The following is a 23,791-nucleotide window of genomic DNA, read 5'->3' as shown; positions in this document are numbered from 1 at the left end:
CGCATCAAAAATCTTTAGTAAATTTATTTTTTAGTACAGTGACAACTGAATAATAAATAATATTAATTTTAGAACGCAACAGATATGAAAGTATTTGTTTTTCAGTGAAAAATCTCTAATAAAATTTGAAATTTGTTTTCAAAGAAAAAATCTTTCATGAAGAAAAATATATCGTTTTTCTAATTAGGCATTAATCGATTGTTTACATAATTTAAAAGAATTAAAGAACAAGTATAGAATATTAATCGCTGGGGATTTTAAATCACATGCGATTTCGCGATTAAACAATCAATTATCTAGATCTCTACATAAATCTTACTATGATTACACATCGCACTGCGATTCAAGAAAAGAAAATCGAGCCTATAAGAGGTTGCCCACCACTTTTGGAATTAATTTATTTTGAGAATTGTGCTGAAGTGTACTAGGTTTGTGCTACATTGTGCCCGAATATTAAAGTCAAAATATGAAAAATACATTAGAAAATTAAAAAAAAAGCGATTTTTTAGCCCAGCTCCCCATTTTGCAATTTTTTCAATTTTTATGATTGTGCTAAGTTGTGCTAATATTATGCCAAAGTGGGACCTTTAAATAATGACAACAATAGAAGTTATGATAAAATAATTTTTGACAATTCGGAATAAAAATGACGCTTACATACGTATCAGTTATTCAAATACCATAAAATTGCATATCTGAGTTGTGCTAGCCTAGCACAAGTCAGCACAACTTTCAAAATCTTTGGCACAACAGTATTAAGGACAATAAAAAAGTCAATTAAGAGTCTATGCGATTGTTGGTGCGCAAAGTTATTTATTTACTTATCAAATTAATCCGTATTTGCGCATCAACAATTGTGTAGGCTCTTAACTCTTTGCGGCACAATGTCACACATATGTTTTTTAACTTCAGTTTTTTATGTTTTTCACACAGTTTCTAACATATTACTACAATGAAAAGAACATTAACAATTTTGTAGAACATCAATTGTTATAAAAAAATCGTGGAAACATTTCCAGCAAACGAGAATGGATTGAAATGAATTGAAATGGATTCAGATTTTCGAAATATTGATTCACGAATGTTAAAATGAATGCTCTTCAATCCTGAATGCATTTTTATTCATTTATAGGAATTGCATGGAGCATATCTCTATACCTTTCAATCTAAAAATAATATTAGCTTTTTCTGTGCATTGTAAATACTGTTCAATTTAAAATTTTGAATAGAAAATGCAGTTTTTCAATCCAATTGCATCCAATTGAATCTAATTGAATCCAATTAAATCCAAAAAAAGTATTCGCTATTTAAAATACGCATTCGGATAGAAAAAAGTTCAATCCATTTTAATCCATTCTCGTTTGCTGGGTTCCTATTGTTGACAAAATTTTATAAATAAACTAACTGGAAAAATTCCCTTTTTAACAATAAATGTGATTGTGACTAATCAACAATAGCTAATTAGCCGAAAATGAAGTTCGAGAGGTTTTTTGGGTCGCTGATTACGAATCTGAAGTCAAAATTAAAAAATTCAATATGGCAGACCCTTGAAGCATACATTTTTCTTTACGTAGAATTTAGTTAAAATTTGTTATTCGCGGGTTTTCGGGGTCGCTGATTACGAATCTGACCTTAGATTTTCGAAATTAAAAATGGCAGATCCAAGATAGTGAACAAAAAATTTAAAAATTAGTTCTGGGGCTGTAAAATGGGATCAAGTAGGTTTTTTGAGTCACTCATTATGAATCTGAAGTCTAAATTTTTAAATTTTTTTGTCCGTCATCTTGAGTCCGCCATTTTGAATTTCGAAAATCTGAGGCCAGATTCGTTATCAACGACCTCAGAAATCCCTGAGTACCCAGTTTGTACCCAGTTCCGTTTCCGATTAAGTAACTTTTTGGTTTTCGATCCGCTATTTTGAATTTCGAAAATCTGAGGTCAGATTCGTAATCAACGATCGCGAAAACCCCCGAGTAACAAATTTCAACTGAATCTTATGTAAAGAAAAATGCTTGCTTCAAAGGGTTAATTGGCTTTTGTATTCTCCTTTAGCTGATTTATTCTCAGAGCCTACATATTTTTAAGTTATAATATTAAGAGAACTTTGCTCTTACGCGCGGTCTTTAGCGGATTCTTTATTCATAGTTCGGATTGTAATTGTCTGATTAGAAGGGAATAATATGAATTATAATAAGTGAGGACATGAATCGATAAGTGAATAACACAAATGTTTTTAATAGTTATTATTATTAAAAATTGACGTCAATTCAATTAAAGTGCTCTTAATATCGTTGTGTCGAAGATTTTGAAGGTTGTGCTGTCATGTGCTAGATTAGCACATGACAGCAGTCATGGGCGTCATTTTTATTCCGAATTGTCAAAAATTATTTTATAACTTCTATTGTTGTCATTATTTAAAGGTCCCACTTTGGCACAGTATTAGCATAACTTAGCACAATCATAAACATTGTAATAAACGCAAAGTGGGAACTAGCCTAAAACATCGTTTTTTTTTTTAATTTTATTTTTTAATGTTAATATTTTAATTTTAATATTGGGGTATTAATGCCTAGCACAAATCTAGCATAATTCAGCACAATTTTCAAAATAAGTTAATTCCAAAAGTAGGGTGTTAATTTTTTACAGGCAAATCGGCCTGCAAATGGCAATACTTGCGCAAAATTGTTTGCACATCTCTAATTAAATTCCACATCTTCTTACGTTTTAACTCTATCAATTATATAAACATAATAGCAGATACAAGCATATTAGCTGCTAATATTATTAAGCAAGTTTTATTATTTTTACTTGAAGTCTACAACAAGCAAATTGAATTCTTTATAAATCTATTATATTTTTTTAAGGTCGATAAACTTCGCCAACAAGCTGAAGAACAAGAATCGGTGCTGCGGAGTCAAGAAGAAGAGTTGAACTTCAAGAGACAAGAACTTGAAGGACTGCGACAAGAGGAGCAGCAATTAGAACAGCAACAGAATAAAAATAGGGACCAGCTAAATGAATTGACGAAGAAATTGCAAAATACTCAGTTAGAAATCTGTCAAGCGAAGGCTAAAATTACTCATTTACAAGAACAGCAGCGTCAGATGAGTGATGCAATTGCACTTTATGATTCTGCACTCGCTGCAGGAGATGTCAATCTTGTACCTGATACTAGTCTGCAGTTTGTACCAGAGATTGAAGATATAGAGTGCGTATTATATTTTATTTAAAACAAATCTTCCTCATTAGAATTATGACGTTTTTGTATATATGTAAAAAAAAAATAGATATGAATAGAGATTAAAAGGATCAAATTTTACGATAATTTATTTTATTTAATTTATTTATTATTTGATAAATTACGGTAAATTAGTCAGTAATTTTTGGAGGCTGGTAAAATGGTAATTTAGAATAAATAAAAATAAAATAATTTGATGTTTGCATTTAGTTATTAAATGCTTCATTTAACTTATATTTTCATTTTGATGTTACATATTGATATACAATATATTAGTCATCTAAAAAGTATCCGCGGTTTTTAGATGACCCAATAATATATTGTATATCAATATGTAATATTATTTCTTTTAATTATTATATATTGACAACTATTATATATGACAAAAAGATTTGGTATATAAACTAAAGAAATTTCAAATAAATTTTTTTATTAGGAGTCTGAAAAAATGTAACAGTACAATAATCTTAAGCTATTTTGTACATATTTTAATCTTTTTATTTGTATTATATTTTTTACTTTACAATTAAACTAATAAAACTTTTATTTATTTGCTATTTTAGTGATTTAGATCGTTAAAGTTTTTATTAAAGTAAAAACATAGACAATTATACATAAAAAATAAAACAATATTTCTGTAATTGCACTACGGAATATCTAAATAGAAATACAGAATAATTAAGTAATTCAATAAAAAGTTAGATTTCAAAATATAAAACAAGATAAAAATACTGGAATTTTTAATCTGCATCTCTTTCTATTTTTTGGTCACTATTAAATTTCTAGGGAATCATATATTGAAAACGGATTTTAGCATCGATTAGATTTTACGTTTAAATTTAGTGAACAGTCCTATTATTATTCTATCAGCGATTTATACTTTCGATGAGAATATTAGAAGAATATTGTTTTATATTATGCATTAATGTGAAAAATATAAATAAAATTTAAAAAACATAAATAAAACCTATTTATGCAAAAACTAAAAAACAACAAATTTTATCAAACTTACTAATAAATTATTATTTTACCGTAATTTTATCGTAAGTAATTGTTAAATTAAATTTGACGGTAATTTTTTATCTCTAGATATGAAACAACTAAGAGTGCAGATGAAGCGAATGAAATGAAAACGGATACAACTGGAACTAGCACTTTAAACGGATTTGGAGATCAAGATCCTTTTGCATTGAATAAAGCCAAAGAAACATTTAGCGCACCGATATCCGATCCATTTGGAAGTGCGTTTTCTGCGCAGCAATCTAATGTAAGTTTTTTTCTATGATTATATCCACGTATCTTTCACTCTTTGCTCTCCTGCCTTTTACATTTTCTCTTGTGATATTCTGTTGTTATTTTGCAAATGTATCCATGCAACAATATGTAGATAGATAAATAGAATAGAAGACACGGTTATGGTCATACAAACATGAAGTAGTAAAGTATAATGTAAGAACAAAAACGAGAGGAAAGTGAAGCTGGCAGTAGGATTGCATTCCTGTTCTTACATGATGCGTATAATGCATCACTTATCTTTGTTTGATATTTGTTGAATAACAAGAATAAATGATGCATCATGCGTATCATGCATAATGCACCTAGAAAATGTTGGACTTTAATATTTGACTATAACAATTTAATTTATGAATGATATTTATTCATATTTTAAACTTTTATTCTGTAAGCATAGTCACTAGATAGTAAAAAAAAAAACCATCCCATAGAATTTTACAGCAGATCCTTTTACTGCGTTCGATAATACCAATATGGTAAAGCAAGATCCTTTTGATCCATTTGATAATGGAAAGCGAGCTGAGAATAAAACGTCTACAACTACATTGGTATGTAAAATTTTATTTATAAACGATTCAAATTTCCATATTAACACATTTGAATTAAGCAATCTTATTCTCAACACTTCTTAGTTCACATTTTTAACTTTTAAGCGATGATAATGGCTAATAGTAATGAAATTGAGAAGTAGCGTAGAAAAATAATAATTATTAGTTTTACGAATATAGATATTTTACCATGCTTAATATATTTTATGCTTTATTGAAACGTTAAATAAAATACTGATGATTTTCTGTTAAGAACGCAAAAGATCCATTTGGAGAAGATCCATTTGCCAATCTTCATGCTCCTCCTCGTCCCGAGAGCCCTAGTCCCGCTCTTCCGCCAAAGAAAGCGAAGCAACCACCGCCACGTCCAGCTCCACCTCGACCGAGTCAAGGCCCTACTGGGCCATTGAGAGCAGCACCTGCACCTCCAACGCCTTCACCAACTCCAGATCCATTTGCGAATGCAAATTCAGATCCATTTAGCGCTCAACAAACAATCGATAACAATAATAGTTTTACATCTTCCGGTTTCGCCGACTTTACCAATTTTGATTCTAAGGTATGTATTTAATAGTATTCTTTATTTTAAGTAGTTTTTGTAATTTTTTTCTTTTGTGTTATTTTCTTTTAATGGCACATCATCCTTTAATAACACTGTCTGACAAAATATGACATTTTTTTTGCAATACCGGTATGAATAGTCAGTTTTTGATGTATTTTTGTTTGTCGAATAGGAATCTGTTGGTCAAATTTAGCTATTATTACGTCACTATTTTTTGAGAAAAAACCAAAGACGCCAAAAATGATGATTTTGAGAATTTTTATAACATAATATATATACAGGATATCTCACAACTATCGCACTTTCCTCTTAAAGATATATTTTTGAGGTAATTTTGAAACGAAAATTTCTCTCTTAATACAAAAATGTAGAGGCTACAATAGTTTTTTTGAATTATAATTGGTTAAAGATAATGTATAATTCAACAATTATTATAACTTCAATATTTTTGTATTAGGAATTTCGTCTTAGAATGTTCAAAAGAATTCAGAGGCTAATAAAAGTAAAATGGTTTTTGACTTGTAAGTATTTAGAGTTATAATTCAAAAAATTATTATAGTCTCGACATTTTTATATTAAGATTTTCGTCTCAAAATTACCTCAAGAATATGCTCTTAAGAGGAAATGTGATAGTGTGAGACATCCTGTGTGTGTGTGTGTGTGTGTACATATATATATGTATATATGTACACACACACACACACACACACACACACACACACACACACACACACACACACACACACACACATATACACATATTTTATTTTTATATATATATAATACCGACAGCAATTTTTTTTTCTAAATTTCATTAAGGCTATGCAAAAAATATCAATTTTTAGTTTTAAAATGCAAAATTTCGGTATGATTTGTCGTTTTCGAGATATAGCAATTTAAAAATAACTCTTTCTTTATGAAAATACAGAAGAGGCATTTTGTTTCATCTTAATATTATATTGTGTAAATGTTTTTGTATTAGGTTGTTTAAAAGTTATTTCAAATCTTCTAATGTAAGTTCAGGATATAATATTTTATTCAAAAAATATTTTATTGAAGCAAAAGTACGTTTTGTTCAATGGCTCATCTTTTGGTTGAGTAACTATATAATGCCTTTGCTCCAAAACAAAGGTTTATTGATAGAAAAGGACAAAACTACAGTAGAATCTCTCTAAATTTGACTTCTGTAATCTTTACATTTCTCGTACTTTTACAGGCCCTAATGTCATGCCCCTTCCATGCCCTGAATGTTATGATGCCATGATGGGCTGGGCATGTGTTGCGCGCGCATCTGCACCTAATTGTACTAGGTTCTCACAGTGTATGCTATGTAATTCCATTAGCAGGTTATATATAACTATTTGTGTAATGTATTCTTTTGTGATACATATGTATATATGACTTGTCCTGCTAAGGTTATGTACACTATAGTGCACTTCGACAGGTTAGCGTGCGTAAAGCTAGTCACACACTTTCCGTACAATAACAGCAAGGTTTTCGACCAATCGCGTTGTTTGATTCTTACGGTTACGGACAATTGAATTGAACAACGCGATTAATCGAAAATCGTATTGTTACTGTTGCAGAAAGTGTGTGTGTGACTCAGTTTAACTGCATTCGCGCAAGTACGTGGTGATTAGTAGACTTGTGCTGTAGACTATAATTTTGGCATTCCACTTTTATCACCCCATAGGCCAAATTTAGAGAGACTCTAAATACAAAAATAATACAAGAGTACGGATAAAATATATATATTTAATGCTACATAGAATAGTGCATTGCTCATTAAATCTATCTTTTAATGAATGTCTAGCATTTATTATTCTTCTCGGTGTTCGATTACCAATAAGTCCAGTTATAAGGGAATCTCGTGAAGTGCCAAATCTCGATTTCATTAGTATCTAGGAAATAAATAGATGAAGTTAGAAATTATTAGTTATATGTATTATTAGTTATGGTCCAAAAATAATTTTAAGAGATAAAAAAGATGCCGAAGGATTTTTCATTATTTATATCTCAAAAACTATTCGAAGTACCAAAAAATGTTTTATATTTAAGTATTTTGTAATAAAAATACTTCTATTTAATCACATCAATGACATTAAAAAAAATTATTTTCAAAAATTTATTCCTTTACACTCTATGTATGAAAAAATGTTTGTTATATTATATAGGGTGACTGAAAAGTATCGGACCAAAATATTTTGAAAACAAGACATTCGAGAAAAAAATATCTCACGTGTTGTAAGATTTCAACAAATGCATCAAAATTTTTAATTTTGAGCGCAAATGTGGAGAATCTGTGAAAATAAAAAATTCAAAATTTTTAATGGAAATGCCTACTTCCCATTAAATATTTTTGTAGCTGACATCAAGATTTTTTATGACTCTTGAATATTGTTTTCAGGATCATGACTTTGACAATATATATCAAAATCATAGAGATTGTTACTCTTATTTTTATTTTTACGTAAATATTTTCCTACATTCATGTAGAGAGCGTTATTTAAATATAGAGGCAACACGATGGTGCTTTATCTCATAATATTAAAACTTTTTATTGAAAAATGAATTAAAAAATGATCCTTTCTTTAAATAAATGGTTAATGAAGAAAAGTGAAGAATCTGTACATAAGATATCTGATATTAGGTGGAATATTGCTTATGGATAAGCAAAACGGAATTTAGTCGAAAAGTATCATTTTCCAATTTTAACAGTAATTAACGAAATTAATTAATTATTAAAGATCGTTGAATGAGCGCATGTTCACCAGATTTACCTCTAAATACAAACACGCGGCGAGATACAACGCGGGAAGATTTTCTCTTTTTGACCGCTTTTGTGTTGCCATTGCAGTTTGTAATAAACAATTCCCCATGCTTAGCAATCTACGACGTTGGCAGAATACGCGTTTATTCAACGAATTATTAACGAAAATTAACTAAAGTATCTAAAGGCTCAGAGAATTAAAAATTCAAACAAGTATCAGTAACAACTCAATGAGCCAGATGTATGTGCCTAAAATTAAAATTTATCTATTGAAAAACTCAACTTACAAAATTAAAATCCTAAACATTTTGGTTCACATTTATTGTCAGTAAGTGAAAAAATTTACAAGAAGTGTAAATATGACATTTCGCATAAATAAAAAATTGTTTTAACAATCTTGTTCTCAAATAAAATTCTACAGATATTCAACATTCCAATAATGCTGCGTCCAATTCATGCTGCTTGGAAATTCAGAACATTCGACAAAAGTTCGATGGACAAAGGTTCAAGACGAAACCCCAAAATTTATTTATCAAAGAATAAATGGATTGTAAGATAAGATGATCTGGAAATTGTTATACAAAATATGAATCGAAAGGAAACATAGCTTGTGACAATATAATTAATTTAGTAATTAATTCTCGTTAATTAGTATGAAAATTGCAAAATGGTGTATAGGACTTTCCGATCTAATTAAGTCCACTCTTCATAAGCGATACTTTTATCTAAGGTCAGATGTCCTACATCAAATTTGCCATCGATAGATTATTATTTATAGAGATACACGTTAAAAATCGTATTATGCCAATTATTCTTACAATGAAGAAAAATATGAAAAATAGAATTTAATAAGCCTATTCTGAAATTATAAAAGAATTAACCGCAGTTTGTGATCCTTTATGTGTAGGCAAAAATATTTAAAAAAAGAAAGATTAATATTTCATATATCTAAATAATATACAACAAAGATGCATTTGAAACACAGAGAGAGAGAGAGAGAGTGAGAGCGAAAAGGGAAAGGAAAAGAGGGAGGAAGGGAGAAAGGGAGGGAGAGAGAGAGAGAGAGAGAGAGAATCCAATTATACGCTTCTATATTTTAAATTCAGAATGTCAGTGGTGCCATTATTTTCATGATTCATAATTTAAAAAATTCTTCCTGAAAAGATTTGGTTTTGCTTTTAAGAATTTTTTTTTTAAACATCTCACAATCAATATTATTTTTAAAAAATATGCAAGAAAAATAAGAAAAAAATTTACTTAAAAAATTCAAAGCTTTAACAATAACATCCTAGATGTGCTTTAACAATAACATCATATGTGTGTGTATATATACACACACACACGCACACACACACACACACACACACACACACACATATATATATACTAGCTTGATCAAAAAGTTTCCGGAAGAAACCACCAGGTGATGCTCTGAGTCAGCTGATTTGAGTTCTTTTTTTTGGCTAGGTTGCCACATCTATCATTGACATTTCCATCAAATTTTATCGCCATAGCTTGACATTTGTAAAAATTACGCCGTCTTGAGTACATCTACCTCTGCGCGTGTTTTCGATTTTTTACAGTTTTAAAAATGGAGTTGAATTTGCAACAACGATTATATATACACACACACACACACATACACATATATATATATATATATACACACATATATATATATATAAATTATTTATTTTCATATAAAGGAAAAATTCTTTAGCAACATGTGTGCGTGCGTACGTGCGTGCGTGCGTGCGTGCGTGCGTGCGTGCGTGCGTTGCTAAAGGATTTTTTTTTATATGAAAACAAAACTTTTATCTAAAGTTTTTTGTTAAATTATTTTATAAAATTTTTTGATGCTATTCTATACACATACATATATATGTACTTACAACACACACATATGCAGCTACAATTCTTAATTTTCTAAATTATAAATAATTGGAGAATATGCAATTTTTGAATTTTTTTATTACAGTTTTGTATCAATATACTAATTGTGTTTTAAATTTTGTTTCGTATTTAGGTAGAAGCTACACAATTTTTTGAGTTTTCCTACTGTTGAGCTGCTCTGGGGCATACCGTCTGCAAATTAATTCGTACATTCTCTTTCTTTCTAGGACATTCAATTTTATTTTGCATTGTTGTGCATGAATATATTTGATGATTGTTAATTTTAATTTTTTTCTGCAATGAATGTATATATATTTTAAAAATGTACATTACGACAAGAAATTAAGAGATCACATGTTCTGTTCTCTAAAAATAAATAATTTTCAAGAGAGCAAGGTTTCAGAAGCAATGAAAAGAATAAGGAATAAGGAGTATATCTACTCAGGATGTTCAAAAAAGGTCGGAACCTCGAATTTACTCGAGAGGATGACGTTTTGAAAGAAATGTTTCAGACAAAAGTTATAAGGTATAAAAAGATCTATTTATAGATCTTATCAATTTGATCTTGAGTAGCATCGTCAGATTAAGATCAAATAGATTTTTTTTAATGAAACACCCTATTTTGTTGTCAGAATCTAGAACTTTTCAAAACACTGTAATAAAGTACTTTTTGAGTTATACTACTTGAAAGTTACAGTACCGCCGACATTACGCAAAGTGTTCGACCGATGGCTGAAACCTCTTAAATATTGTTCAGAATCTCATGTCTTGGATAACATTTGTTTATCAAAGCCATTGGAAATTATTCCTTTTATTTTCATTTATGTACTAAAAATTAATTTTTATGTAAAAATGAATAACTCGAAAAATACTTAATGAAAAATAACTTTATTACATGGTTTTGAAAAGTTCTCGATACCAGTTATTATTCTATCAAAACTAGTGTCCTATTTAAAAAAATCGATTTGATCTTGATACTTTTGCCACTCTTGAACTGAAGGATTTCGAAAAGTTGAGGGCCGATTGCGAGGAGATGAAAAACGGACGATCGGTCTTGCTTTCGGAGATTAAAACTTATCCTAATCTTGGCGATGCCACCCAAGATCAAACTGATAAAATCTGTAAATAGATCTTTTTATACCTTACAACTTTTTGTTTGGAACATTTTTTCAAAAACGTCATCGTTTCGAATAAATTCGGGGTTCCAATCTTTTTTGAATACCCTGTATATATGTATAGAGTGTCTTCTAAATAGCGGATATTACAACACTATTTATGATCAAAACTTGAGTCAAAAAGTCCCGAACCCCTTAAATATTTTGAAAAGTAAGCATTCTGAGAAAAATGTTCTATACAAAAGTTATGTAGTTTAAAATGATGTATTTACTGATCTTATTTGACCTTGGATGGCACCGACACTAAGGTCAGGGTCAAATCGATTTTTTAAAAATGATATACCCTATTTTTGATGCCAGAATTTAATAGCTGATATATTAAGATCTTTTCAAAACATTATAATAAATTATTTTTCATTAAATACTTTTTGAGTTATATAAGGCTTAAAAGTACCTGGCATTAGCACTACTAAAGATGTCTGACCAACGGCTAATCTTTTAAATGTTGTTCAGAATCGTGACCTGGATAATATTATATTTGACAAGATCAAGATCATTGAAGATTGTACTTCTTATTTTCATTTTTACGAAAAAATGAATTTTTAGGGCAAAAAGAGGAATAATCTCTAAAGTTCCAAGCTTTACAACTTGAAAAGTACTTAATCAAGGTCAAAGTCATCGGCGCGGTGTCCCGTAATCCGAATAATTATCGATTTATCTTCATAATATTGAAGGGAATTTTATCAGGAGCTGTTTTACTTTTTAACAGCACGAAAATACTTTCTCTAATATAAAATAATAAGAATTTTATTTTAGATCGTATATATAAGAATACAACCAATAAGAATTAGAAATTAAATGCCTATAACAGTCGAAGCTGGATCCTTAATGTTTAAATAATTCAATATGAATTATACAGTGTGTTTCATTTTAATCGCCCCAGACAAATATCTGGAAAAATATAGAAGATACAAAAAAATGTTTCAGACAAAAGTTGTATAGTTTCGAGGGGGACATAAGATGGTCGTTGATTTAGCATTGTCAAGGTCAAGGTAAAGTCATTTTGAATTTTTTAAAGAATCCTCCATTTTTTATTAGATATTTTTGTAACTTATCTCAAGAGCTTCCCAAAACACTATAATTAAGTATTCATTTTTATGAAATACTTTTTGAGTTATAAGGTTTGTAAGTTACAGCATCGCATTAGCATTATCCAAGGTGTCCGACCAACGGCTAAAACTTCTTGAATGTTCAGGATCATGACTTGGATAACATTTATCAAGATCAAGGAGGGTTGTATCTCTTGTTTTCATTTCTACATAGAAATGATAATTTTTAGTGAAAATAAAAGGAACAGTCTCCAATGATCTTGATCTTGATGTTATCCAGATCATGATCCTGAACAACATTCAAGAGGTTTTAGTTGTCGGATACCTTGGGTAATGCTGATGTTGGCAGTGCTGTAACATGTCAAGCCTTATAATTCGAAAAGTATTTCATGAAAATGAACTTAATTATATTGTTTTGGAAAGCTCTCGAGGTAAGCTACAAGAATATGTAATAAAAAATAAGGATTCCATTTAAAAAATTTAATGTGACCTTCGTCTGATCTTGACAACACCACCCAAGGTCAAAATGATACCATCTTATGTCCTGTTCGAAATCATACAATTTTTGTCTGAAACATTTTTTTTGTATCTACCATATTTTTCGAGATATTTGCCTGAGGCGATTAAAATGAAACACATTGTATATCTATATATATATATGTGTATATACTATAGATGTAACAGCATATATCTATATTTGTAGTCATTCGAACTGCGCGCCGAATTAGTTTCCTGGACTTATAAAGGTAATTAAACTACTGTAATATTACAATTAAATTAAATTGACAAGCAATTTTTAATAATTTGCTCAATTAAGCGTCATATTAAAAAAGGTGTTAATGTGCTGAAAAACTGTAAATAAATTTATTGCGAAAAATATTATCGGCAGTCGAACTCGAATCTCTTGTTTTCCGTGCGAGAGTCCTTTATTTAGACTATCGACTTGTGTTTATAAGTCCGGAAAACCAATTTCCAGCCACGCTCAGTTCGAATGACTACAAATGTAGTATAGATGCTTGTACATAGTATATAGGGTGAATCAGAGTCGTTGAACCAGCTTTTTATCCTATAAGAAAATAATTGACTGCACACGTTATAATTCAATTAGATATGAAGTCGACAATTTTCTCATAGGGTAAAAAGTTGGTTTAACGACTCTGATTTATTTTGTATAGTGTATATATATATATATATATATATATATATATATATATAAAATATATATAATTGTATAGTATATATATAATTATAATATCTTATAACTATTGAGAAAATATACAATATATATGTGTATATATATGTGTGTGTGTGTGTGTGTGTGTGTGTGTGTGTGTGTGTGTGTGTGTGTGTATACACACACACACACATTTTCTCAATAGTTAACAAGATATTAATTATTAAAAATTGAAAAATATTGATTTTCAATAATTTTTAGTAATTGATATTTCGATTTATTGATCGTTAATTATTGCGAAAATTGCAAAATGGTAGAGACTTTTCGAATTAGTTTAGTCCGCTCTACTCCTAAGCGAGAATTTTATCGTTACTTATCAAACACTATGTATAATTCATATTGAATTATTTACTCATCAAAGATCCGACCGTTATAAACATTTAATTCCTAATTCTAATATAAAATTCTTAAAGAGTAATTATCTAAAGAAATTACGATCTCTATCTTAATAAATTAATATTAATGAATTATAATACAATTCTACAAATTAAAATTATAATAAAAATTTATTATTATTATTATTATATTGTGACATAATTTTAGTTCCGAATAAAAACGTTTTAATTTTTTATTAGGAATTTTCGCAATAACGTGAATTCAGATACGGCTAAAGTTATCTTTTTCTTAATTAGTTGTTAAGAAGAAGATAATCTGATTTTAGCGTTCACCTGAATAAACGGTATTGCAAAAATTCCCTATTATTATTAAAACATTAATAACGATATACTTATTTACATTTTATTGTTTATGTTGTAACAACATAAAACAATATTCTAAGGCTAATATTGAACAAATTAAATTTTTAGCTGTCGACTTATAATTACGTTGTTACATAATAATATTCAACGAATTATAATTATGTTAAGACATAATAAAAAATTCTACGAATTAAAATTATATCTTGACATAATATATAATAATAATTTTTATTGATCTCTTACATAATAATAATTTATTTAATTAAAATAATTTATTTAATTAAAATTGTGTTTAAACTTGTTCTAAAGTTCTTCGTGTGTACATTGTGACACAAATTTTGAGTAATTATTATAAATAGATCGTTTTATGGTCTGTCACTAAAAAAATAAGACTTAAAACTAGTAACTATCTCCTTTTCAGAACTAAATAATAGTACTTTTCAGAGTTAACAAAAAAAAGATATTACAAAATAATTTTTTCAGACTTAATATTTTTAGATTCCAGGACATTTCTTTTTTTATAAAAATAAGTAAAATATTCTTCCTTCTTTAAACAATATTCTATAAAATAATGAATTGTAATTCTGTTCAATATTATATAGAAAAGTTAAATGTTTCTTTAAAAAAAGATATCTTATGTCATTTTACATACTTCCTGTTATATATGGAGTTACCTGAACGTGTAATTGATATAATAAATTGTTTTTAATGTTTCTTTTAAAAATTATTTTAGTATAACTCATGGACAAGAGTATTCGCAGGAAGAAGCTGCGTTCCACTTAACGCTCATAACGCTCATGGAATTATTTCATCCTTGTCATTTTATCAAATATTAAACAAAGATAAATGTTACTCGCAAGAATTAAGTGGAACGCCGCAATCTCAGTAATCTGTTTCTACTTAAAATCTACGGTTAAAATCTACAGGTTAACGCAAAAATTTCTGATCAAACAGACATTATTTAGACAATAATTTAATATAAAACGAAGTATTTTTCGTACATGTCAAAAGTTTCGTGCTTTGATAGTGAATAAACTTGTCTTATTTTCTGTTTCACATTTCTGCACGTGCTTCTTATTCCTTCATCTTCTAGATTTTTTTTAAGAAATGGATTTTTAATATAATCTATGGAATCTATGGAATGTTAAATAGAACAATTTTCATAAGGAAATTACAGAAAAGATAACTTAAGACATAATTCAATTGAAAAATATCAATAAAAAAAAATGTGTTTATATAACGTATCGTATATAAAAGAATTTAGAGTTTTGAATCTACTAGAACATATTTTAAGTCAATAATTTATGATTTCTTACAGAGTTACACGATTACAAAGCTACACGATTACATCCCGTCAAATCTGAAAATTTTTTTACGAACTTTACAAATTTCATAGCGTCAATTAAATCGTATACAAAGAAATTTATAATTTATGAAAGAATGAATCTTTATTTTTAATTTGCGTATTTATTATAAGCGTTATACGACTTCTTTTTACGAAATATATTCAATAGTGAAGTGAAGTTTTTTTTACTTTGATTGCTCATAGGAGACGAACGAATTAGCGTTCGGTATTATTTGAAATAAAAACGAATAGGAAGGTCTCAGTTTTCTTATGAAGGTGCAACTATCATTTTTTTGATATAAAGAAACTTTTCATTTGTAAACTTCGTTTAAGTAAGGCTAAAAATTAAACATATTCAACCTAACATATTCCTTTAATATAGAGCTTACATCCCCTATATCATATAAAAATTCTGAACATTATCTCATTCGTCTTCTATTCTCAAACAGACACTTTTTGCTTTAATGTTGAATAACTCGATGAAAAAAATCATATAATACTCAAGAAGCATGCGAATTAAAGATCCACTCTTTTAAAAACTATAAACTGCTGTTGTGCGATTTTTAATTCATGCCATGAAACTTTGTAAAATTAGTAAGAAAATTTTCACATTTCACAAATATTTTATAAAAAAAATCAGTCAGATCGTTAGTCTACTCCATACCCCTACTTTAAGAGGCCATAAACCGTAAAACCGTAAGACATAACATTGATCAATCACAGTTAATTATTTTTCCCATATTCAATTGCGATTGATCATTTTGTTATGGCTTTACGACTTATGACCTCTTAAAATAAAGTTGTTAAAGACTCTTGAAAAGTGTCTATTTTTGGAAGATAGAATGTGTGATTCTTATTTTTTGGGCATAATGTATTTAAAAATAAATCGTGTGTGCATGCGTGCGTCCATTCATGCGTATGTCCATTCGCGCGCACGTACGCACGCATACCTATAATCGAACCGCTTTAAGGGGTTATAGGAGTAGTAAATTAAAGACTAAAGTACTCTTCAACATCATATAAAATTTTTATTCAAAAAATAGATCATTAACGTTTTTTCTTGGAAAATTATTTTTAATAATAAGATTAAAATGCAAAAATTAATATAACGAAATTATTGAAATAATAACGCCCTAAATAATCATTACAATCCGTGTTGCAGTAGCTAGATTTTAGCTTTACTAAATTATCTTGAAATTAAAAAAAGACTTTTTAACTTTATACTTTTTATACTTTTTTCTATTTTAAGAAGCAATTTTAAAAAACTTTATTTTTCGTGAAATTAGTCACATTTAACATGGGAATTGCGTTTTCTTGAAAAATTTTATTTTTATTTTTATTTAAATTTTTAATTTGAGGAAAAAATTAAAAGGCTAGAGAAGCCTTCGTGAACTGATATGAAATATTTCTAAAAATATTGCTTTCAAACTTCAAATTTTTTACTTAAACGATATTCACATTATTTATATCAGTTACATTTTGAGAGCTTCCAAAGACAAACGGAAAACAAATGTTTTTGTATATCTTTAAAATTCTTTTTTAGATGTTTGAAATTCTTTTTTAAGATCTTTGGAATTCTTAAAATCCTATAACCCTTTAATAGATGACGATTTACAAGGTTTCTCACCTTGTCACAGTTTTTTTCTCGAAGCTTGAATATCATAAAATTGCAGCATTTTTGACAATTTTGTAAGTAAAAATAGCGATTTAGGACCAATCAGCATCCGGAGGACGGTCGGCGGTATCCGCGTTATTTTCTTCTACCTTTTCAGTAAAACAATTGACCAGTGACAAAAACCTGCTTCAGCCAGAACCGACGGCTAATCAATCGACTCCACCAAGAGCAACGAGTAAAATCCACGTAACAATGGCGCAACCAAAGCTGTCGGACTTTACGGAGGATCCTTTTCGAGACTACCGTTATGAAGACCCTTTCAATATAACGGACCCATTCGCCGATGAGATGACAGAGGACTTGAACGCGAACAGGGGGACAAACAAAACAGATCCTTTTGGTTTTGAATCAATTTCTGCGTTCTCGAGTAAGAATACTCCGACTAAAATTTTCGATAATAATTTCTCTAATACCTTTCCGCTCGTTAAAGCAAAAGCCGAAAAGAATAATGTAAGCGATACGAGTAGCGCAAGCAAGTTCGATGTCGATTTTGGAAAAGCGTTTTCCATTGATAACAAAAACGTTCAGGATAATGATTTTTCCCAAGCGTTTGCTAATGTCAAGTCAAGAACGATCAATCTTGACGAAGCCTTTTCAACTAAAGACACAAAAACTATCGCGAGGCACGAGTTAAATATAATGCGCATTTCAAAGTCTAATATCCCTTACAACGATGACAAATTTACGAACAATTTCGGAAAGATGTGGAGCGATAATAACATAACTAATTTATCGGAGGAGGAGCAACTTGCATGGGCAGAAAAGCAGAGTATAAAAGCAGAAGAAGAGAGGCTCAGGCGTAAAGAGAAGGAAGACGCCGAACTAGCTCTCGCTCTCGAATTAAGTAAACAGGGGAAATCGGAAAATGTTTAACCTTTAATGAATAATATTATCTCTTTTTTTTTATTGATATTACCGTTAACTTGTTAAATTGTATGAAAAAGTTTTGTATTTCATAATAAATGACATTGTGCAAGTTTACATTATTATGCATTAGCATAATCACGGTATAGAAACGAAATGTAGACACAAGTTATCAGATTGACAATAATATCGAGTATACAGATATTAAAGAATATACTCGAACGAAAAAAAGAAATTATCATAAATGTTATTATATGTAAACAGATGATTTTCGATTAAGTATAACTTTGAAATGTCACATATCTCTCAGTATTTTTCAAATTGTTTGGAAAAATTTATAAAAAGGAGGAAACTTATTTTATTTTTATTTTTTTTTCTATTGATTATAATGATCGACTCGCACATGACTAAACGTGATCCGAGGGTGTTACACGGCTTTTCTGAGTTACAATTATAAATGTACGAATGATAATAAAAATAAATATGAAAAGTTCAAGTTGTAAAAGTTATTCGATTAAAGCACACAATAATACAGCATCGTTAAAAGTATCGTTATTAATATATAAATGCCTATATAATAATCGAATATTACAAGATTTCGAATATTACGATATTTGTCGCTGTTAATTCGGCATACGAGAATCTAAGTCATGAAGTTTACTTCGCGCCAGCCTTTAATAACTTCATGTAAGAGAAAGAAAAGAAAGATATGTATACACACAGAGTTTTTCATTTTAATTTCCCTAAATATCTCGAAAAATATAGATACGAAAAAAATCTTTCAGGATCTTTTTCAGAGTTCCACAACTCACGGTTAACTCTTAATCGAGATTTAACTTAAAATATGTTAAATCTCTATTAAAAATTAAGCATGAGTTATAAAGCTGAGCCTAAATGAGCCCCATGTAACCGTCGTTAATTTAACCGAGGTTGGTGAAAGAGATCCTGAGATGAAAGTGGAATGGTTTCGAGGGTTTATTTTGGTCACGTTGTTTCTTTTTCTAGGTGGAGTGGAGGTGCCAAAAAGATATGAAGATTATATGATTTTTTTAACATAATATAATTCCTCTAATTACATCCTCTAATTACACAGACTGACCAAATTTAGGAGGAATTTTGTGCTTTGAACTTTGAAAGATTTCCGTAGGATTTTGATGCGTTGAAAGCGACTACGTTGTCCGTTTTTTTTCTATTACCCTCCAATTTTTAAATAATCGCAAAAACAGTTTTTTTCCGGAAGTACCTTCTTTATTAATTTTTTCCAGCTAAACAAAAAATTATATTGAGGCATTGTCTGTTTTGCGACATTTAATTTAGAAATGTTCCAACAATACTAAAAATATTTTTTCGATTCTTATAAAAAATGTTTTATGTAAATTGCAAACAGAATACTTTGGAAAAATCTTAAAAAACCGAAAAAAATTGTAAAAAATATCTGACAATTTATACTAGCTGTATGTTTCTAGTTTAAATCCTTTTTAAAATTAATTTCCGACCATTTGTTCAAAAGTTATTGAATTTAAAACGCCAAAGCAGCCCGCGCGTCACCTACAGTGCGTGATATATCCTCTCGAATCTGACATAGCCATCGAATACAGGAGCATGTTGTGTAGTCTTTTTGTGTGGTCATTGATTTTAAATCTGAAGTAAAAAATGTGCAATTCAAAATGACGGATCCAATATGGAGGACAAGAATTTTAAAAAATCTGTACATGAAAATCAATATGAGGATAATGAAAAAAAAACGGACAACGTAGTTGTGCTTTCAGCGTATCAAAATCCTATGGAAACATCTTTCAAAGTTCAAAGCACAAGACCCTCCCTAAATTTTGTCGGTCTACAAAAGTATTAAGGTCGAGATGTCAAAAAACGATAAGTCGAAAACAATAGTTTACGAGATATTTTATATTTTATGCTGGCATTATTGTCATGATATATCGAATATCTTGTAAATTATTATCTTCTTTATAATCCTTATATTTTTATGAATATAATAGATGAGATGAATCAATTAGTGTAAAAGAAACATAATAGCTTAAAAGAAATATGTAGACAAAATGAAAACTTTTTAAAATAAACCACCACAATTGATTCATTATATGTATATTGTGTTCATAAAAGTATTAAAATATGCAATAATTATATTAGGACTCTCGAATTTTTAATACATATATCTGAATGACACATCGTATACGGATGTGTGTTCTAAAAATGTGTGATCTTTATATTTAATTTTAACATTTCTATTTTTTAAGTTTTTAATATGTTCAACAAAGCTTCAGTACAATGCTTCATGTTCCGATGATTAACAACGCTACATCTTTGTCAATTTGCGAGTGACATTTTACATTATGAACATTATCATCATTGGACTTGCATTATTCTTGCTGAGGAAGACTCCAAAGAGAGTCGAAACATTTAAAATAAAAGACATCAATATCTGATTATTGATTGTTCACTAAATAATTGTGCCGTTTATCTTTGCTGACTCTCATTAGCCTACTATATTTATCTTTTTATATTGTTTATTAAGATACGATTATAAAAAAATTAACAATTTATGAGATATTTAATATTTTATTGTATATTAATATGTGTCAGTATAAAGTCTAAAATATTTCGTAAATTATTGATTTTTTGATATCTCTATCTTAACACTTTCACATGTAGAATAATTAGAAGAATCGTATTATGTTTTAAAAAAATCATATAATACCATTTAAAAAAGTGGAGATGGCCCTTACATTTTTTTGATGCCTATAACTAGAAAAAAAAATGTAACTAAAATACATTCTCTTCGAAACCATTCCACTTTCATCTGAAACATTATTCTGTATCTTTTATATTTTTTGAGATATTTGTCAAATTAAGGAAATTAAAATGGGACAACCTATATGTATGTATGTGTATGTGAGTGTGTGTATATGTATGTAATGTGTATACAAGGTGTGTCACGCCGTACAATACTTTTACAGCATCTTCTAGAATAAAAATCCTAATACGAAAATGTCGATACTAAAATAATTATAAGCTAACTTTTAATGTTTATAAGTAAAAACTATTTTATACACACACACACACACACACACACACAGATTATTTAATTAATTATAATTCAAAAACTATTGTCGACATTTTCATATTAGGATATTTTACTCTATTTTATCTAGAACATGCTATAAAATTATTGTATGTTGGTTGTGAGACCCTGTATGTGCGTGCGTGCGTGCGTGCATATATTCATGTACAATCGATGAGCGAAGTATTAAAGTAATTTCTGTGACAGCGTCTAATTCAATTTTAGAACGTCCCAAAGAATGTAATCGAAGGCAAAACGTTTCTTTATGCTTGGTGAAAAGAGCTCGTTATTCTATAGGACTTGAAAAAACGAAGCACAAAGAATCACATGTCTTGACTACATTATAATATTGTATAATTTGACAACGACATTATATATATATATTTCATATGATGTATATATTAATATATTGAGATACATTAAGTCACGATAATTCTCATTGCGTAAGTTTTTATCATCACGTGGTAATTGTTTAATTGTAAGTTAGTACACATACATTGTATGCGCAGATGTGTGTTATATCATTAATAATATCAGTGCAAAAAAATTTATGTCGATATATCCTTGTATTACATGCCTCTATTCAGTTTAACTCCTGTCCATTATGTAATTTTTATTTTATTTTCACATTTAGATATTTATGTATGTCGTGTACGTGAGTATGTGTATGTACTCGTATAGTATCGTACATCTACGAAAATATTCCACCAAAATAAATATACGATTTCAAACATCTATTGCTTAATTTATACATACTCGTTTTATCGATAAATTAAGTGAAAGTTTATGATAAAACATTCCTATTTATTAGTATTCTGAATTTCATTTTTTTTTTATTCGATATTATTCGATGTTCACTTTCATCAATATTACGACAGGCAGTGATTTCACTGACAAAAAAGTGAGAATCTAATTATCTGTATGGGATATCTTATTTGAAACAGTTGAATATCTCAAAAATCAGGACTGGCAGAACAAAAATGTTCTAGATGAAAATTTATGGTCTCTTGAAGGAGGACAATAATAAAATCAATTTTTCAAGATTATTTGAATCATCATTTAAAAATTATTTATTAATAATTATGATTTTTTAATTGTATATAATATACCCTTTTAATTATTTTACATGTAAAAGTATTAAGATGAGATTATAAAAAAGTTAATAGTTCATTAATGGCGAAGTTGGCATACATGTATTGATCAGTGGTGTCAAAAATGAGACGGGAGTCAGGGAGTCCGAGATGCGTCACTACATGCACACAATTGATGAAGCATGTTCGTGAGCGCTTATAATTTCGGGCAACCTCGGCCATACTCAGCCGCTCACACACAATTGACGAAACATGTCCGTAAGCATACATGTCGAAGCTCTGGACTGCCTCGGAGCAGTGATGCGAATTCCGGGCCACTTGCAGCACGGTTGTTAGCATGAAGAAAGCATAGAGGGGTACACAACGCATGCGCAAGTATACACGGATATGGACTCGTCATAGTGTATGTACCTTCTTATGCCCCCTTCATGCTAATAATCGTGCTGCAAGCGGCCCGGAATCCAGAATTCGCACTGACTCGGAGAGTGTTTTTGTCTCACGCTTCGCGCTCCTTGTCATACTGAAATAATTTTAATATGATTTTTTTTACACAATATGATTCCTATAATTATTCTGCATATAATAATATTTAAATAAAGTTATCGAAAATAATAATTTAGCAGATATTTAATACTTTATAGCACATATTTTGACATATAATATTAAATATAATATTGACATATAATATCTCATATTATTAATTTTTTAATACTTTTATGAATAGAAATAATGAGATGAATCAATTGATATAAAGAAAACACATAGCTGTTTATTTAAAAAAGTATCCATTTGGTAAAGTATCTGCATTGTTTTTAAAACAATTGTATTTTCTTTATATCAATTAAGTTTTATATCATAAAATATTAGGTGTAGTAAAAAGAAATCCATTATTTTTCCAATAGATGGCTTTAGTAATCTGTATCACGCGTAGACGAGATACAGATTACTAAAGCTATCTATTGCGAAAATAATGGATTTCTTTTTACTACACCTAATATATCATAAAAGTATTAGAATACGATTATAAAAAAATTACGAGATACTGAACATTTTATATCAAAATGTGCTAGTACAAAGTATAAAATATCTCTTATAATTGATTTTTTCATAAATTTACTTTAATACTTTTATATGCAGAATAATTAATGGATCACATTGTGTAAAAAAAAATAATTCCATTTAAAAAGTGGATCTTTATATCTTTTTGACCCCTACATCTAGAAATAGATAACAAAATTAAACTCCCTCTTAAAAACATTTCACTTTCTTCTAAAATA

General features: G+C 29.0%; 2 protein-coding genes across 9 annotated transcripts in view; one reads left to right on the top strand and one right to left on the bottom strand.

Moving 5' to 3' along the window:
- The window catches only part of Eps-15 (Epidermal growth factor receptor pathway substrate 15), a 34,924-nt gene extending 12,768 nt beyond the window's left edge, over positions 1–22,156 (top strand). For all 5 annotated transcript variants that reach the window (XM_011051018.2, XM_087411352.1, XM_087411351.1 and 2 more), the window contains 5 exons: positions 2,865–3,208; positions 4,328–4,505; positions 4,963–5,079; positions 5,333–5,638; positions 17,613–22,156. In XM_011051018.2, coding sequence (XP_011049320.2) covers positions 2,865–3,208; positions 4,328–4,505; positions 4,963–5,079; positions 5,333–5,638; positions 17,613–18,353 — 1,686 coding nt within the window. In that variant the 3' untranslated portion in view covers positions 18,354–22,156. The remainder of the gene's footprint in view (positions 1–2,864; positions 3,209–4,327; positions 4,506–4,962; positions 5,080–5,332; positions 5,639–17,612) is intronic.
- Git (ARF GTPase-activating protein GIT1) overlaps positions 7,271–23,791 on the bottom strand; it is a 58,446-nt gene continuing 41,925 nt past the window's right edge. For 3 of the 4 annotated variants that reach the window (XM_087411354.1, XM_087411355.1, XM_087411359.1), the window contains one exon: positions 7,271–7,542. In XM_087411354.1, coding sequence (XP_087267480.1) covers positions 7,342–7,542 — 201 coding nt within the window. In that variant the 3' untranslated portion in view covers positions 7,271–7,341. The remainder of the gene's footprint in view (positions 7,543–23,791) is intronic. The other variant, XM_087411358.1, reaches the window with a different exon arrangement.

The sequence above is a fragment of the Acromyrmex echinatior genome, chromosome 11 (genome assembly GCF_024713525.1).
Source record: "Acromyrmex echinatior isolate Ae372 chromosome 11, ASM2471352v2, whole genome shotgun sequence".
Taxonomy (NCBI): domain Eukaryota; kingdom Metazoa; phylum Arthropoda; class Insecta; order Hymenoptera; family Formicidae; genus Acromyrmex; species Acromyrmex echinatior.
Note: the sequence above shows the minus strand (reverse complement) of the source record. Positions and strands in the feature narration are given on the sequence as shown.